At 44.3% G+C, this 19,406-nt stretch overlaps 2 protein-coding genes and 1 pseudogene across 2 annotated transcripts; 2 read left to right on the top strand and 1 right to left on the bottom strand.

The window, feature by feature from the left end:
- Positions 1 to 6,019: 6,019 nt before the first annotated feature.
- On the top strand, positions 6,020 to 8,398 carry LOC117861584 (L-type lectin-domain containing receptor kinase IX.1-like; annotated as a pseudogene).
- A 4,738-nt stretch (positions 8,399 to 13,136) lies between these two features.
- Positions 13,137 to 17,673, top strand: LOC117861412 (UDP-N-acetylglucosamine diphosphorylase 1). Its single transcript, XM_034744966.2, has 15 exons — positions 13,137 to 13,556; positions 14,019 to 14,073; positions 14,160 to 14,311; positions 14,419 to 14,458; positions 14,825 to 14,914; positions 14,998 to 15,110; positions 15,226 to 15,300; positions 15,580 to 15,619; positions 15,709 to 15,791; positions 15,871 to 15,948; positions 16,047 to 16,190; positions 16,262 to 16,329; positions 16,811 to 16,925; positions 17,032 to 17,188; positions 17,294 to 17,673. The coding sequence occupies exons 1-15, from the start codon at positions 13,383 to 13,385 to the stop codon at positions 17,389 to 17,391; spliced, it is 1,482 nt and encodes a 493-aa protein (XP_034600857.1). The 5' UTR covers positions 13,137 to 13,382; the 3' UTR covers positions 17,392 to 17,673.
- Positions 17,559 to 19,406, bottom strand: LOC117861414 (probable pectinesterase 8). The gene is made up of 5 exons (XM_034744967.2): positions 18,952 to 19,406; positions 18,681 to 18,852; positions 18,384 to 18,590; positions 18,040 to 18,299; positions 17,559 to 17,953 (listed from the first exon to the last, which is right to left on the bottom strand). The coding sequence occupies exons 1-5, from the start codon at positions 19,335 to 19,337 to the stop codon at positions 17,782 to 17,784; spliced, it is 1,197 nt and encodes a 398-aa protein (XP_034600858.1). The 5' UTR covers positions 19,338 to 19,406; the 3' UTR covers positions 17,559 to 17,781.

Genomic DNA, 19,406 nt, shown 5'->3' with positions numbered 1-19,406 from the left:
TTAACTTTTAACTTCGACCAAGTCTACCGGAAAAATAACTTCTTTAACTTTTAACTTGGACCAAGTCTACCGGAAAAATTAACTTCGACCAAGTCCATTGGAAAAAAAAATGTGGCCGCCTACAATACTAAAGACATATTTTATGAAGGATTTAATTAAGCTTGATTTACTCTTTCTTAAAAAAATTAGTCAAAGTTAATGAAGTTTGAATTAAAAAAAATAAACTACATTACGGAGGAGTATTATAGAGAATGTAAGTGTGCAACCTTCAGATCTGGAAATAGCACATATTTGTCGAAGCTTTGTTCCAGCTTAGCACTGCTGGTCGAAGCTGCGTGCTTTACGAAATGTATGCTCATCGATGTCCATCCGAACTTTCTTCCTAGTGTGCTCTTTCCCTTCAGTCTTCCCTCATGGTGTGATACATGGATTCCAATCAAACTCAGGTCGTCAATAAAGTCAAAACAAAACTCAATGACATCCTCTGTTCCATATCCTTTTGCGATGCTTCCTTCTGAATGGGCACGATTACAAACATACTTTTTCAAAACTGCCATAAACCTCTCGAAAGGAACCATATTGTGTAGAAATACGAGACTGAGAATAAAAATCTCTTCAACAAGGTGGACTAGAAGGTGGGTTATGATATTAAAGAAGGAAGGTGGAAAGACCATCTCAAAGCTGACAAGGCATTGCACCACGTCATTTTGCAGCTTTAGTAGATTGTTTGGATGGATTGCCTTCTGTGAAATCATGTTGAGGAATGTACACAGCTTCACGATTGCCATTCTCACATTATCTGGTAGAATACCCCTCAGTGCAACAGGCAGCAATTGTGTTATCAGGATGTGACAGTTATGGATTTTTAGATTGAATTTCTCCTGTTTAAAATTTATTATTGCTTCTATATTCGAGGAGTAGCCCGATGGAACCTTGATACTATTCAAGCACTCAAACATGCTTTCCTTCTCTTCCTTGCCGAGAGTGTAACCGTCAGGATGCAAGTAATGTCCATCATCTCTCTTTTTCCTAATGTAGGCCATCTCGTTGTTTCATACGTTTTCAGGTCCCGACGTGCTTCAATTGTATCATTCGCTTTTCCATATGTACCCAGGAAGCCAAGCACGTTCACGAAAAGATTTTTCATCACGTGCATCACATTAATTGCATTACGGACCTCAAGGACTTCCTAATAAAATAGCTCCAAAAAAATAGACTTCTTCTTCCACATGGGTGCATGTCCGTCCTCATCATTCGAAATAGGTTGGCTACCAGAGCTCTTGCCAAAGACTACCCTTATAACCTTTATCATAGAAAATACACTTTACCATTACGGTGAATGGGCTTAGTACATTTTTCTTTTTCCCCTTCAAAATGCTTCCCTTTCTTTCTTAAGGGTGCTTAGCAGAAAGAAATCGATGATGGCTCGTATACACGACCTTCCTACAGTGTTTCAAATACATGCTGCAAGTATCATCTAAACAGTGCGTGCAGGCTCGAAATCCCTTATTTGACTGTCCGGACAGATTAACAAATGCCGACCAATCATTGATGGTTACGAACAACAATGCTCGTAGATTAAAAGTCTCCTTTTTATCCTCATCCCACACAAGTACACCTTCTTCCTTTCATAACAGTAGAAGTTCATCAACCAACGGTCTTAGGTAAACATCAATGTCGTTGCCAGGTTATTTTTGGAGTTGGATAATTACCGGCATCATAATGAACTTCCACTTCATGCACATGCAGGGTGGAAGGTTGAACATACATAAGGTCACAGGCTAAGTTCTATGACCAATACTGAACTCACCGAATGGATTGAATCCATCTGTACTAAAACCAAACCATATGTTCCTTGCATCCTTTTCAAACTCAGGAAATTCTCTATCAACTGTTCTCCACTAGGACCCATCAGTGGGGTGTCTGATCATTTCATCCTGCTCATGCTCTTCTTTGTGCCAACGCATCAACTTTGCATATGCCTTGTTTCTGAACAAACATTTCAACCATGGTACTATAGGTAAATACCATATTACCTTCACTGGAACTTTCTTCTTCCTAGCCTGCCCCTCAACATCACCGGGGTCATCTTGCCTGATCTTATAACATAGCGCTTTGCACACAGGATAAGCTTCAAATTTCTCATATTTCTCACCACGATACAGGATACAATCATTAGGACATGCATGTATCTTTTGTACCTTGAAACCCAGAGGGCAAACAACCTTTTTTTGCTTCATAAGTTGAGGACGGCAATTCGTTCCCCTCGGGAAAGATGTTTTTATGATTTTCATTAACTCATCAAAACACTTGTCAGGAACTCCATTTTTTGCCTTCCATTGCAGCATTTCAAGTGTGGTATTCAACTTTTCGTGCCCCTGTTTGCAGTCTGGGTACAATAATTTCTTATAATCATCTAACATACGCTCGAACTTTTGTGACTCATTCACATTCTTGCAGTCTTCCTTTGCATCTCGCAACACCTGACCTAGATCATCGATCGGACCTTCTGCCTCGCTCATTTCTTTTTCAGCCTCGCCCATTGGAGCATCTGCAAAGGCACCTCCTTGAATTTAGTCAGGTTTGTTGTCATCTTGTTCTTCATCATCATCATCCATCATAACTCCTCTTTCCCTGCACTTGGTCCATACAAAATAGTTTTCCATGAATCCAGAACTGTATACGTGGGTGTGAATAGTCTTGCTGGATGAGTAATCTTTCTTAGTAATTTTTGCATGGACAACAAATGAAACTGGATGGCAGTTTGTTGGATTCTGCCTGATCAAGAAAACCACGCAAGCCATTAATGTACTCCATAGAATGTTTGTCTGCATTGTACATTCATTGCCGATCCATCTACAAAATATTACACATGGATTAGTTTTTGAACTATAAGAAAATGAATTGAAATACTTAATCTAATTTTTCTAAGTATATGCACATGGATTGGTTTTTGAAGTTTACTATCCATGTATCAACGGAGGATGAAGTTTCTAACCTTTAGAACACTTGAATGATTGCAATCCCTAAGAAATGGTCACAAATTCGGTAGCATCTCTCCTATGGCGCTATGGATAGGGTGAAGCTTGAGCTGTGGAAATTGTAGTAAAAATGTTGAATAGCTAGAGAATATAGAAAAATTCTTGAATTAGCGAGAAATGAACATAATTTATTTAGCTCATATTTGCAATGACTAAAATATGAAAAAATTCTTTTTCCACATAATTTACTTAGCTCAAACATAAGATATAAATGAAAAATTTCTCCATTATAGCTTATTCTAAAAATGACTAATTACGTACATCTATTTGAAAAGTACTAAACTATGAAATTATTCCTCTAACCTCATATCAATTTCTTTGACCAGTACGAATCATGGCATCCAAAAATTTGTAGCTTATTCTACAAATCACAAATATGAGCTCTAAATAACACGTTCATATAAATGAAATTTTTTCCCATTGTACCTTATTCTAAAAATCACAAAATACTCTAACTCTTAAGCATAAAACTTAGTATACTAACCATGTATCAAGGGAGGATGAAGTTTAGAACAATTGAATGAGTGAAATCTCCTAACTAACACATTCATATAAATGAAAATTTTCCCCATTGTACCTTATTCTTAAAATCACAAATTACTCTAGCTCTAAAGCATAAAACTTACTGTACTAACCATGTATCAAGGGAGAATAAAGTTTCTAACATTTAGAACACTTGAATGAGTGAAATCCTCAAGAATTGATCACAAATCTGATAAAACCTCCCCCTATAGCGCCATGGACTGGGTGAAGCTCGAGTTGGAGGATCAGGCTCGGGCTGGAGGAAGAAGAAGGGTATTTATAGAAAGGAAATTACTACCGGTTGGGGTCACCAACCGGTACTAAAGAGGTGCCCTCTAGTATCGGTTGGTGCCTCTAACCGGTACTAGAAGGGGGGGTGCCACACTAGTAACAGTCGGTGGAAGCAACCGGTACTAGAGGGTGCCCCCTTTAGTACCGGTTGATGCAAACAACTGGTACTAGAGGGTGCGTGGAGCATTAGTACCGGTTGGTGGCTGTCGGTACTAACTCACCCTTTAGTACGGGTTGTTGTCCCTAACCGGTACTAAAGGGGTCCTCGTGGCGCGCTCCAAACAGTATCCTTTGGAATCGGTACTAATGCTAACATTAGTATCGGTTCCAAATGCAACCGGTACTAAGACTAGGGATGAGAGGTCAGTTTTCTAGTAGTGTGATGGCAACCTCAGGGCACATTATTTTTTTCCTCTGCAATAAACGTAAAAATTTAAAGGTGTCCTTTTGTAGTGAATTAATAAATTTTTTGTGGCAATTTTTATATCTCGCAGCTAATTAATGTGGCAGATATAGCGGCAGCACCAGGCCCTTCTTTCATTCGCCATTATTCATACTATTAATAATTGAAATCACATTTGCACGTACCGGTGGTCCATCCTTGACTAGGTACGCCATTTCATACCCCAGTGTATATACGAACAGTGCAGTGCTATCTCATTACGCAAGGAAACAAGTCAGCCGCGGACTGGTAGGTGACGGCCGGCTGACCACTCGATCACGTCAAAACCACTAGCAAATGTGGACTTGTGTTCTTCTCCACCACAGAAGGTGGCGCTGCAACTTCAAGATCCCTGAAGTTCGTCAATGTCCCTCTAGAGCCGTACGTGTCTGTCACGCAAAAAGATTGGAGGAATGAAAGCTTAGCGATGGAAGAAAAGGTCTGACACACCGACTACACGGTTAGGGTCCAAAACACCATGCATTTAGTATGTAGTCCGTTAAAAATACTAACGTAGAGAAAACTACATATGCAAGTGCGCATATTTTTATTTTATGAAAGGGGATTTATATTAAGGATAAGTTTGGGTATATACATCCTGTTTGGCAGAGCTCTTTGGGAATTTCCTAAGCTAGGTACTGGTAGCTCCAAAAAAAAAAAACTAGATCTAAAGCTAGTGGTACGTATGTCAGTAGCATTTAGACGAATCATTTAATTTATAGCTCAGAATAATTAATTTAAATATTCAAACCACTTTAAATTTTGTTCACAAATTACAGATATTGGAGTTAAACTTGTGACAAACGCCATGCGTCTAGTATATGAGTTGGAGAGCAAGAAAGAGAAGGAAGTGAGTGGAGCTGTACAACTTGTTTGCTATAGTATGTGCCCCCGCAGCCTTGACCGTTAGTTCAGCTGATCTGTTTCTTCAATTTATTATTAAATTTGTGTCTTGAACGTACATTCAACTGTGACAACAAAGGGTTTGAACTTTTTCAAATTGTTTGAAACATTCAAGAAAGATCATGACGACGATTAGGAGCTGTCGTACTCCAAACAGCCTAAGTTGAGAAATAATGCGAACATAGAAATATGACTAGGACTTGGCGAGGAAACATGTACGGTTGGTCTGGGTGCGTAAACTTTTCAACTGTGACAACAAAGGTTTGAACTTTTCAAATTGTTTGAAACATTCAAGAAAGATCATGATGACGAATAGGAGCTGTCGTACTCCAAACAGCCTAAATTGAGAAATAATGCGAATGTAGAAATATGGCTAGTACTTGGCGAGGAAACACGTACGGTTGGTCTGGGTACGATGGGTCTGGTGAGGTAATATATATATTGTATATATGATCAGGAAATCGTCCATATATATAACTATGCAAACTTGGCTTCCAAGAGAATTGCACTCGGCAAACACCCGGTTTCCGGTAGCGGTGTGGCTCAAGTGGGAAATATATCTTTTCATTATTTTAAAAAGTTCACATTGGCCTTTTCTTAAATTAGTATTTCCTATGGTTATCTGCTTGTGTGCCCCGGACAGACTACAGCGGAGGGAGATCGACTGTATAAATCTAATGACATCCCTTACATATTGTTTGACTTGGTAAAACAAAATAAAGTTTAAATATTAATAGTGCACATTTTCTAAAAGAAACATTGAAAAAACAATACTACATAAGAACGGGCCGGCCGGGTGTCCCTTGTGACCGAAGCTAGCTAGATCACCCCGCATCCCTGTAATCCTCCCCATTCCCCAAAGTCCAAATAAACAAAAAACCATGGCGGCAGCAAGATCTCGCAAGTTTTCCATCGTGTCCATTGGTCTCTTGTCTCTACTACTGATCCATGCACCTCTTGCTACCTCACTGTCCTTTAGCTTCAACTTCTCCGGCACCGGCGGCGACCCATGCGACGCCGAGCTAAGGTGCGAACGCGACACACATATTGGCCCTGGTTTTCTCGAGCTAACAAAGAACGACATCAGAGGCGATACCTTCAGCGTCGGGCGCGCTTCGTATGCGCGACCGGTGCCCCTCTGGGACAACACCACCGGCGAGATTGCCAGCTTCGCCACCAACTTCACTTTCCAAATCAAGCCCAAAGTCGAGGACTTCTTCAAGAAATGCAACGCTAACGACAGTGGCGACGGAATGGCTTTCTTCCTCGCTCGTTACCCGTCGAGGATTCCTCCCAACAGCTATGGTTCGAACCTCGCCCTATTCAACGACAGTAACAACATCAACGCCACCGGCGACGTCGTCGCGGTAGAGTTTGATACCTTCTTGAATCAGTGGGACAAACCGTAAATCATGTTGGTATCGACGTCAATTCCATCGATTCCAAGGCGGTCGTGAACGTGACCAAGGGCCTGGTCTCTGAACACGCCATGACTGCCATGATCACCTACAACAATCTCACAGGAGTTCTACAAGCCAAACTCCGGATGGACGACGCCGAACCGCCGTATGATGTCCAATGGAATGTGGACATGAAGCGAAGCTTGCCGGAGGAAGTGTCTGTCGGCTTCTCTGCGGCCACCGGCGCATGCATCGAGCTGCACCAGGTGCTGTCATGGTCGTTCAGCTCCACTCTAGAAGCCGGGAGCTCCAAGACTACCAAAGGCCGCCGGGGCCGACGCTGGCTAGTACCTGTGATAGTTCCCACGGCTGTGGCTTTTGTGGTGTTGCTCTGCGCCGCCGTGGGCTGCTTTAGGAACCGGCGACGTATATGGATGAAGCTTCATGGCATCACCGAGGTCGATTCTGACGCAGAACATGAGGAAGCTGACTTTGAGAGAGGAGTTGGCCCCAGGAGGTACCGCTACCAGGAGCTCGTCGCTGCCACCAACAGCTTTGCTGAGGAGGAGAAGCTTGGCCGCGGGGGCTTCGGAAACGTGTACCGGGGCAGCCTAGGTGACCATGACCGCCCGGTGGCCGTGAAGATGTTCTCGGCGGAGTCGTCGGCGCAGGGGAGGAAGGCGTTCGAGGCTGAAGTGAAGATCATAAGCCGTCTGCGGCATCGGAACCTTGTGCAGTTGTTGGGATGGTGTGACAGCACCAAGGGTCTCTTGCTCGTCTATGAGCTTGTGCCAGAAGGCAGCCTTGACAGACACCTCTACGGCAGCTTGCTCTCTTGGGCAGAGAGGTAGTACAGATTATAATGCAGATTTAATTAATGTGGTGGATTATTTTCAGTTTTGTGCTAATTAATTAACTTCATTCAAATGTCTTGATGATATATTCTTGACGAATTGAACAGATACATGATTATCCTTGGCCTGGGCTCTGCGCTGCGCTACCTGCACACGGAGTGCGACCAGTGCGTCCTGCACGGCGACATCAAGCCCAGCAACATACTCCTCGACTCGTCACACGGCACCAAGCTAGGCGATTTCGGGCTGGCGAGGCTCGTCGCCCACGGAGCCGGGCCGCAGACGACCAAGGTCGTGATGGGCACCGCAGGGTACATAGACCCGGAGTTCATCCGCCGCCGCCGGCCAACCACCGAGTCCGACATGTACAGCTTCGGCATCGTGCTCCTGGAGATCGCCACGGGTCGGCGGCCGGTGATGGTGCAGCAGGACAGCGTCGTCCCGCTGCTGGAGTGGATCTGGGACCTGTACGATAGAAATGCTCTTCTGGAGGCGGTGGACCAGAGGCTGATGGCCGGAGGCCTGATCGACGACGGCGCCGCCGAGTGGCAGCTCCAGCGCGTGCTCATCGTCGGGCTGTGGTGCGCGCACCCGGACCCGGGCGTGAGGCCCTCCATTGTGCAGGCCATGAACGTCCTTCAGTCGGAGGACGTGACGCTGCCGGTTCTGACGCCGCAGGTATACGGGACTACTACGTCCGACTCTTCGCGTGGGGGTGACATGTCTTGGACTGGTAGCGGGGGCAGATAATGGAAGGTGTACTGTTGGACGCAACATGCTGCCCGTTCGTTTCAGCTTATAAGCCGGCTGAAAAGCTGAAATGGCTGATTTGTTGTGAGAGAAAAATACTGTTTGGTGGCTAATAAGCCGGCTGAATAAGCTGTAGTGAACAGACATATGAGCATGCAGCCTCTTCTATGAGATGCATGAACAAAACTAGTTTACTGCCCGTGCATTCGCCAAGGCCCTGTCTCTTCCAACTTAAGGCGTTATCATGAGTTATTAACTAATAAAGCATACAGATGTTTACACCACGCCACGCTATTTTCTGATTCCCAATTGTGTGCTCAAGAGTGAGGTGAAAATTAAAGAACGGAATTGGAAAAAAAAACTCTGGGTAGCGTTGAAAGTCGTGGAGATCAAAAGCGGTATCCATGGGATCAAAAAATTAAGCGGCTCATCAACTTAATTTCCGGATTGGCATCATCGGTCCGAGATAAACTTGTGTCAACTATGTGTAACAGCTCTGCCACCGGAACTTTACCGGTCTTGAGAACACCGAGATCGAGAACTTCACGCTACCAGGAATAATTGACAGAGCCACCACCCACTTTGGCGGCTTCTTCGTCTACCAATGCAAGATCATTGGTCCTGTTCGCTTCAGCTTATTCAGCCGGCTTATCAACCATCAAACAGTGTTTTCCTCTCACAACAAATCAGCCGTTTCAGCTTTTCAGCCGGCTTATAAGCTGAAGCGAACAGGCCCATTGTCAGCAACATGTGATGGTTCGGATGGCAGGCTCTGTGATACTATTTCAGCTCAGAAATATCAACGTCTAGGAGATTGGATTTGGATCCACACAGGATCTTGACTACTTGCTTGCGGCCAAACAGATGGACATGGTCTAGTCATGTATTACTTCTTTCAATTCAAGGAAAAGACCATGTAAAAAATTCCAGGAAGTACTCAGACCGTATCCACTGGAGCACAAATCTGGCGCGAAGAGTCTAGGGCTAGTCAGGTATTACATTTTTCAAGATAAGAAAAACACTCATCCAGGCCTCACAAAGAAGCAATGGAAAACTCAAAAGATCAATTATAAAAGGTCCAAACGATGGGTACACTCAAAGTAGGGATGGGGACGGGGCGGGTCGGGGTCGGGTGTCCGCCCCCGAAACCTGAGAATAAAACCTGACCCGGTCATGAATCTCATCTCGGGTGAAAATGTGCACCCGGCCCCAAATCTCATTTCGGGTAAAACCCGAGCCCCTCACCTTTGCCAGCACCGCCGCCGCCCCACACCTCTGCCAGCACCGCCACCGCCGCACCCTCCTCCTGGCCGGCGGCCGCACCATGGCCTCCATACCCGCCGTCGGCAGCGCAGAGAAGAGAGGGAGGGGGCAGCGCGAGGAGAGGGAGAGAGAGAGAGAGGGAGCGGGCGGCGCGGTGCCGCCGGGTGGGGAGGAGATTCCCCTCCGCCGCGGTCCATGGCCCTATCTTGGCCGCGAGGCAGCCCCGCGCGGCGGCCGTCGTCGCTGGTGGGGATAGGGCCAGCTGCGCGGGGGAGCGCTGGCCGCCGCTGGGTGCCTGAGTGACGGGTGAGAGATGGAGGAGGTGAGAGACGGAGAAGGGGGAGCACGAGCAGGTGAGAGATGGTCAGATGGAGGCGGAGCGGGTGAGTCACTGATGGGCCAAGCTGGTAGGTGAGAGATGGAGTAGGAGCAGGCCGTCAGTGGCTTCGTGCTTCATGGTCCGACGGGCCAAATTTAGTAGGATTCCGGGGCTCTGTGGGCCCCCGTGGGGGGAATCCATAACCCGGCTGTAACATCTCTAGTGTTAGCAAGACAAATCAGGAGTAATCAAGGTGATTAATCAAACACATCACACTAAACTCACTTGGTCTTTTGTCAAATTTTGAAATGCACTTAAACTTTTGAAAGCACGACAAAAGGGCAAAATGCAGTCAAAAGGGACCAAACAAGAAACCAAAAGTGAAAACAAGGGAATTTAGGAGGAAAGAGTAGAAAACACTTCCAAATTCAAAATACCAAACTTTGAAGACTTTTTCAAATTCACTAAGTGTTGAAAAATGCCCTAAAAAGCACTAAATGGGTGTAGAAGTTAAAAATGAAATTTTATATAACAACTTAAGTTTTGGCCAATATGAAAGTTGTAGAACTTTTGAAAACAAACAATTTTTGTTATTTGAGCTTCTAGTGATTTTGAGTGGAAGGCCTTAAAATTTTAAATCCAAATCAGTCAAATTTGAGGACAAATTCAAAATCAGCCCAAGCCGATGTTCTGCCAAACTTTGCTCAACTTAAACTCCAAATCTGTTGAGATTTTCACCAGTTGGCCTTTGTAAAAAGTGTAGCTTATAATCCCAGCTCAAACTTTTATATTTAGAATTTTTGAAGTTCGAATTCAAAATTTGAAGCAAAATCATCCCAAACATGCTGCCTATGCGCGCCACCGCGAACGCACATGCACGCGAACAGGGGGTGATCGCGACACGACGACGTGTCGCGGCGGCCCCTCGGCACAGCGCCGCCGGCCCCTCACCGCCGGCGATGGGACGGGACGTCCCCGGATGCTCGCCCAATCACGCACCCGCGCTATCCTCTAGTGTGCCCTTTCCCTTCGTTTTGTACCATTGAAAGGTAAATCAGAGGGAAGGTTAGTCGCAAAACCTCCCAAAGCATAGTCGCTTACACTTGTTAGCGCTCTGATCTGAATTTGTAATCCCAGTGGGGGGGATACGTGATGTAAAAAGACTAGTTTGTCCTACCCCCAATTAGACAGTATGTTAATACATCCAAAGTATCCGCGCAGAAGAGACTGTGAAGTAGCTGGTCTGGATTTTATCATGTTTTCCTGTTCTTTTGCTTCAGTGCAGTTGCCTGGTAAACTCATTCGTTGTAAACTAGCTCGTTCTAACTTTTGAACACCTGCGCAAGGCGCGCGAGGGTCTAATATTTGTGCAAATGATCTCCTTTTGTTTCTCCTTGTGGATATTTTGAACGCTTGAATGTAGTAGCTTCACTGTAGTGGAAAATCTCTGAATTGTGTTTCACTGTAGTGCAAATGATCTCCTTTTGTTTCTCCTTTTGTTTGTGCAGTATATTTACTTAATTTTCGATGTGCTGTGGATGGCTATTAAACTTCTTTAACTTTTAACTTCGACCAAGTCTATTGGGAAAAAAAATATGTGAACGCCTACAATACTAAAGACATTTTTTATGAAGGATTTAATTAAGCTTGATTTATTCATTGTTAAAAAAAATAGTCAACGTTAATGAAGTTTGAATTAAAAAGAATAAACTACATTACGGAGGAGTATTATAGAGACTGCAAGCTTGCAACCGTCAGATACGGAAATAGCACATGTTTGGTCGAAGCTGTGTTCCATAGTACTACCGGTGCCCAAAGTACCCTTGATGGATTCGCATTGTTAAGAGCGACATGGTCCTTTCAATCCTTTTTGCAGTTTCTATTGTTCTAAGGCTGTTTCAAAAACTTAAACCTGCAATACGTCAGAGCGATGCTTATTCTTTTTGTCGGCTGCAATGTGCAACATCAGTTTGGGAAATGATCTTGTCGGCCTATTCTTACCAGCACCGTCACTTTCTATGCCTAAAAACAACCCCCTTCTCCTTGAGTTCCTGTTATACCTATTTTTATTCCCAAGCATCGATGCATGTACATGATGCCATGATCCAAAAATGCTAGTTGTTTTTTTTCTATCCTGTACCTATTTTTATTTTTCTCTCCTCGTGCACTCGATTTTCTAAGCCATCCGATCTAAAACGAATGGTCGAGATCAGCTCCTCCTCCCTCCTTATCTTCTCCTACCTCGCGTTCTTATCCACTCGCCGTCCCAAGACCGGCCACCTGAGCCGCTGCTGCCCACTGCCCTCCGCCCCGCTGGCGCTCCACCGTCCCTCCCTCCTCCTCCCTTCGCTGTCCGCTCCCGTTGTCGAGCTCTTCTTCCGCGAGTTCGTGTTAAGAAGCCCCCGCCGCTGATGCTGCCCTTCCCGTCTCCGACGGCGGAGCTGCCGGATCCGCCACTACCATCTCGACCACAAGGCACCACACGAAGTTGCCAACGGTGCTTGCCCCCGCCGTCCCGCCTCGTCGCTGTCTCGACCGCCACCATCGCCCGCTGCCTTGCCGCTCCAAAATTTTCTCTAGGTCCCCCAACTCCGAACCTAAAAGCTCGTCTAAGCTCGTGGAGGCTTATCGGAGCTAGAGAAAAAGGGAGGAAAAAAAATGCTCGGGCACAGTTTAGCTTCTTCTTTTTAATCTCGTAACTTGCAATGCCATGAACCGATGCTTGAAGAAAGAGAAAGTTTAAGCGTCGGTTTTCACCTGCACATCGATATAACCACCCGCTAAAATTTAGCATATATCATATCGGATGTTTGGATACTAATTAGGAGTATTAAACATAGGCTAATTACAAAACTAATTGCACAGATGGAGTCTAATTCACGAGACGAATCTATTAAGCCTAATTAGTTCATGATTTGACAATGTGGTACTGCAGTAACCATTTGCTAATGATGGATTAATTAGGCTTAATACATTCGTCTCGCAAATTAGCCCAGGGGTTCTGCAATTAGTTTTATAATTAGCTCATGTTTAGTTCTACTATTAGCATCTGAACATCGGATGTGACACTACTCAAGTTTAACACCTAAGTATCCATAGTCTAAATATTCAAATTTAGGTCAATTACAATCTAATCCACCGACAAATATTGCGCATATTGAAATGCTTTTGGACATCTTCGTGCACGTGGAGGGCGTCGCGCAATCCCGCGCGTGAAAAGCCATCCCATTTGATAGACTTCGTCCAAAAAAAAAATTCCTATTCGTATTTGCTCTTGCCACAATTATTTTATCCATATAATAGGTGGAATTTTCTACTACTTCTCCATGGTGGTCTGACATTTTTACCCCTGAAACACCCGGCCCGAAAATTCCCTGCGCCGAGCAGAGCACCTCCTCTCCTCTCATCCTCGTGCCACGCTGACACGATCCAATCACGACGCTAATCAGCGAAGCCTCCTCCCCCCTCCGTTCTAATTAATCGGCCGCTCCAGATCGGATCGTACCCGTCGGACACCATCACTGCCCAGTCGCAGATCTCTCTCTCTCTCTCTCTCTCTCTGCTGGTGGGGTTGCTGCTGCTGCCGCGGCTCGGGAGATGACGGAGATGGTGGTGGCCGCGCGGGCGCCGGCGCCGGCGGCGGGGAGGTGGGGCGCGGCGCCGCCGCAGGAGCTGCTGGAGAGGCTCAAGGACTACGGCCAGGAGGGAGCCTTCGCCTTCTGGGACGAGCTCGGGCCCGAGGAGCGCGACCACCTCATCCGGGACATCGAGGTCAGCAGCCGTCGATGCCATCAAGATTTCTTCTCTCTCTTTTGTTGGTTTTCCTACCTTTCTGATGCGTGGCGCGAGATGTGCAATACATGTGCCCATACTCGTCAGGAAGGTTTGATTTTTCGACAAGGACTCATCGTAAAAATCTGTTTTTTTTTTCTTCCGGTTGAAATCTGAACAAGAGTATGAAGATTCACATTTGGCGTTGCAATTGTGCCACGATTAGGATGCAACTGATGCCATGTTTTAAAAAAATAGAGGGGAATGAAATGGAATAAATAAAAGGCATGTTGATTTGTTATAGCATGAGTGTGATCCTTGGCTCCTCGCGGTCATAATTCAGCTGCTGTTGCCCTTGAACACTGATCTCAGTTGTTATCTCACATGAGAACTTAATTAGGAAGTGAAGGCATTGGTGTTACTAAACTATTGACTGACTAAGCTTTATGAACTTCATTTCAGAGCCTAGATCTTCCTAGGATCGATCGGATTGTCCGGTGTTCCCTCAGATCACAAGGTGACCAGGCACTCACCATGCTTCAGTATGCAATATCGATCACAGCCAGTGCTCAATCATGTGATGGTATTTTGATGCAACTACAGGTGCTCCTGTGCCGACCGTCGAGCCTGTGCCAGAGTCAAGTGTCTCGACGGTGGATGACAGAACTCCTGAGGACAAGGAAAGGTGGTGGAGAAGGGGCTTGAGGGCCATTTCAGAGGGGAAGTTGGCCGTTGTCCTGTTGGCTGGTGGCCAGGTACTCTTGAAGAACTCCTTTAGACTGCTATGTGTTTGTCCTAATCATACTGCAGCATTGTGAAAAATGTTCATATACATTGCTCTCTTTTTTTCAATTGTCTACAGGGGACTCGGCTTGGCAGTTCTGATCCTAAAGGGTGTTTCAGTAAGTCGCTCTGCCCAAGCCCTTTGATCTTACTTCTGCTTTGTGCAACTAATGCTATGCGATTGGATATACAAATACATAGTATTTTTTTATGCTGAATTTCTAGTTTACAGATTTCTTTGTTTTCGTTAGATCCACTACAAAAGAAATATAAAACTGTCCCATGTCCTCCAAATTTACCTGTTGTCTATGTGAGGATAGTAACTTTGCATGCACTGTTTGCTTTTTCTTTTTGTTTGCTCAGTTAACATGGGAATGTGGTGGTATTACTGTTTGAGTATCGTGATATACAAAACTCCAGCCATCTTCTATTGTATTTATTTATAAAGAGTCATTGTGTTCATTTCCTCTCCAATTTTTGTTCAGGTATCGGACTTCCATCTAGGAAGTCACTTTTCCAACTACAAGCGGAACGGATTTTGTGTATTCAGAAGCTGGCTGCTCAGTGCACCGATGGTAAATTAGTTTTAGTCCTTTTAGTAGTATTTCTGTTTGGTTTAAAATTCTTAGACTAAAAAATTGTTGTTGACTACTTGCAGCCCCAGGTAGCACAGTGCAAATTCACTGGTATATAATGACTAGTCCCTTTACTGATGAAGCCACACGAAAATTCTTTGAAACCCACAGATATTTTGGCTTAGAGCCTAACCAAGTAAGGATGGTTACATGATTCTCTGTTGTCATTAGAAATTCCATTGAACTTTAATGCATGGATTCCTAAATACCACTATAATTTCTTAATTTTATTCGTGTCTTTGTCTTTTCAGGTGACATTTTTCCAGCAGGGTACTGTTCCATGTGTCTCTCCTGACGGAAGATTTATTATGGAGACACCATATAAGGTGCTTCTTCTCTGCATTTATTTTTCAGAAAAATATTATAATTTACAGCGAAAAGTTAAGGCATCAAACCATTGCAACTGAATCGGTTGTCCTAGCATTATAGAAATGCAAGTATTTTGAATTTATGAAGGAGAGGGTTTTTTTTTTTTTTTTGGGGGGGGGGGGGGGGGGGGGGGGGGGGGGGAGGGGGGGGGGGGTTGTGTACTTGAAATGTTTTCAGATTCTGGGTCTTCCTGTAGTAATGATATCTTTCTATTGTAACATTATGTTGGAAACCAGGTAGCAAAGGCTCCTGATGGCAATGGTGGAGTATATGCTGGTAATCCCTTAAATCATGACACAGTATTTATATGCTATTTGTGTTAGTAATTAATTTGTGCTTATTATTTTCCCTTCTGCTGCACCCAGCTCTAAAATCGAAAAAGTTGCTGGATGATATGGCTGCAAAAGGTGTTAAGTATGTAGACTGTTATGGAGTTGATAATGTATTGGTGAGTATATTGTTTGTACAAATTATTTGATGGAATCTTCCTCTTTTTGAAGTGTCATTAATTAATTAATTTGATACAGGTCCGTGTTGCAGATCCAACATTCCTAGGATACTTCATTGACAGAGGTGTATCTGCTGCTGCTAAGGTTGTAAGGAAGGTAGGCCATATATATTTAATGCTTAATAGGCTGGTAGTTCGTTATTTAACAAAGAATGCGTCCCAACGATCATTTACATTATGTGCTGTGCTGTTCAGGCATACCCACAAGAGAAGGTTGGAGTGTTTGTTCAGCGTGGAAGGGGAGGACCTCTCTCTGTGGTCGAATACAGTGAAATGGATGCAGCTATGACTACCGAAATAAATCAAACTACTGGGCGCCTACGTTATTGCTGGAGCAATGTATAATTCTTATGAATCCCTCCTTCCACCACTCTATGTGCACTAACAGTTGTGTATTTCTTTATTATTAGGTCTGCTTGCATATGTTCACTTTGGATTTTCTGAACCAAGTAACAAACAGTCTTGAAAAAGATAGCATGTGAGTATTCATTTTCTTTAATTATAATTCTTGCACTTTATCTATTCATGTTGTATTTCATCCTTTATAATATATAATTGTAATTGCTGCATATTTTTTTCTGGAGAACCTGTAATTGCTGTGTGTAAAACTCGACCAGCAGGGGAAAGGCACCCCTGCGGCATTACAAACTGAGAAGGAACCTCAGCCAAGCCGGCCGAGAAAACCCCCGAACCCCGGCTTCACCCTATAGGGCCGAACTATTTTTTGGGTTTGCTAGCGAGGGGATTATTTTGGTGCCACCATGATTTGAACCCTGTTTGCTGTTTCCCTCAACTGGGAGCTTACCATTACACTACAAGAGTGTTGGCATAATTGCTCTGTCTTAAACCGACAATCGCTCTACATATTTTTTCTGGAGAACCTGTAATTGCTGTCTGTCTTAAACCAACAGTCACTAATGGAGTGTTGACTTAAATTTTGCTCCATCGTCTATGGGCAGTTATCATCTGGCGGAGAAGAGAATTCCTTCAGTCCATGGGTACACATCAGGATTAAAACTTGAACAATTTATATTCGATGTGTTCAACTATTCTCCTTCAACAGCTCTTTTTGAGGTTTGATTTCTTATTCACTTCTGCTCAAAGATCTTGTTTCTAAAAGTTCATAGTAGTGATCACTCCAGGAAAATTTTATCAGATCTTATTGACACCTAACTTTCAGGTTTTGCGCGAGGAGGAATTTGCGCCGGTGAAGAATGCTAATGGTGCAACCTATGACACTCCTGATAGTGCCAGATTAATGCTGCTTCGGCTTCATAGCCGATGGGTGGTTGCTGCAGGTGGCTTCTTGACACATTCCGTGCCCTTGTATATGACAGGTAATTGCTGTCCTTAAATTTGTGTTTCGAAAGCTGCCAAACTATATAAGAATCTTTTAGAGTGAAACCAATTGATTGCCATTAAAACATTGCCTATACTTTCAGGTGTTGAAGTTTCTCCACTTTGCTCTTATGCTGGAGAGAACCTAGAAGCCATATGCCGAGGAAGGACATTCCATGCACCAAGTGAGATTTCATTCTAGGCATAGTAGTTGGAAGCAACAATCAGAAAACAGGAAGATGAGATCTGCCCAATTTTGATTTCAACATGACAATTCTTGCAAATAGGGTGTTTATATTAGTCAACTATTGTATGTATGCAAGGACCAATTATTGTAACGCAACACCTGAAGTTGCCTTGTTTCTCCTCTAGCATTAATGTGTATTGTATTCTCATGTGCTGCTCAAATGTAGATTATGACATGCTTTTCTGTAATATTTGTTGAAAACAGCATATCTACCAAATGCTTATTATCTTTGCACAATTCTATTCTTGATTCTATGGGCTATGATGTGAGAAAATCAAGCAATAGAATGTCCTATTTGTCCCTGTTTCAAGTCTGTGACCCAGTTGTCATCTACCTTGAATTGTTTCAAGTAGATATTAGTGAGTCACTGTATGGTTTCAGCCATTGATCTCCATCGATGAAAGATGTGCTCAGGAAAGGTAATACTTGCACATCACTAAGCTTCTGAGCATAAGGCACTCTATCTGCCAGGTTGGCACCATCACCTGTACACTTGTACTCTCCATAAAATACAGTCCTGAAATTCAGATTGCACAAAAACTGATGTCATTGTACTTTGTGTTATGCAGATAAGAATCAACACTAGCATTGGAGAATGCATACTGATCTCTTGAGGGATCATTCCAGTCATTCCATCCTTCAGAGGCTATGATGTCTGACATTGATGTGTAGGCAAAGACGACCCGGGAATATGGCCTCCATGCTCGGCCAAGCCATATCCAACCGGTGCCACCTATGCTACAATGGACAAATGAGTAGCCAGTGTTATCATCTTCTGATACCCGGGCATGTGCAGTGACTGATCCGGTAATTGATCTTTGTCCGGAAGGCACCGGATCAGCGATGGATATCAATCTGCAATTCTGGAGAGCAAAGAAGGAAAAAAAACAGTTGGTAACTTAATAGTACATTACTCTGCAGTCCTTTTAAGTGTTTATTTCACTCACTTCATAAAGTGACCTAGCATCTCCAAAGATAAAGTCAATGGAGCCCTGGATGAAACATTCCTTGAAGTAATGCCGGCCTCTGTCGTCATGGAGTGTGTCTTGTGCTCCAAAGAAGCCACAGCCCCAGAAAGCTGCTTGGTCACCATTGATCCTGATTGCCAGTGCCTGTGCATCGACAGCACCAGGTCTTGGGATTGGTGCTACATTCTGGTGTCAAATAATCAGGGATTTGTCAATGTCACCCAAGGTGAAGCATGCAACTTAAATGAATACATTGTTCAGCATCTAGGCAGTTACCATGAAGCTTATGTTTTTCGCAACGAATCCTGATGCAAAAATGGAGACTGAGGCGCTATAGAATGTGCCGTTCGCTGATTTGGCGGTATCATTCCAAGCAATAGCTGTCATGTCAAACCCCTGCCCTTGAAATGTGATGTTGGGCTTGGATGATGGGACCGTCACCTTCTCACTGCAAGAATGCTGCGGCTTCAGTAGCAGTATACTCAGCAACAGCGCAATGCTGAATTCTGAAAAGGATCTCTAAGCCTGAACAAGGAGAACTGCTTACAAGTAGATGCCTTTGTTGATCCAAACAACATTCCTCTTCCTGCTGTGATTTGGAATGGCATCCACCGCTGCCTGCACCGTTGTGAAGTCACAGCAGCCATTGGGGTCAACGCAGAATACCGACACCGCTGGTGTGTCAGGCGGAGGGAAGTCTGGTGGGAAGTTGTCGCATAGCGGGTTGTACTGACAGCCATACTGATGATCAGTAGAGGCAGAACTGAATGTAAGCGGGCAGAATGGAAAGGAAGGTTCTATGAGATCAGAGAGGGCTCCTAGCAATGGCATGGCTGGGGAGAAGAGATGAGCAGTGGTTGGGAAGTAGAGGTGAGCAGAGAAGACCAGAAATGCAGCAACAAAAGTTGCAGAAGCATTGATCTGGGTGCTCATTTGTGCATGAAATGGTTGCGCAGTTCGTTGGCGAACTTGTGATGATTTGGGGGCTTTTAACAGGATGCA

This window comes from Setaria viridis, chromosome 6 (assembly GCF_005286985.2).
Source record: "Setaria viridis chromosome 6, Setaria_viridis_v4.0, whole genome shotgun sequence".
Classification (NCBI taxonomy): Eukaryota; Viridiplantae; Streptophyta; class Magnoliopsida; order Poales; family Poaceae; genus Setaria; species Setaria viridis.
The sequence above is the reverse complement of the archived record's forward strand: the minus strand, read 5'-3'. Positions and strand labels throughout refer to the sequence as shown.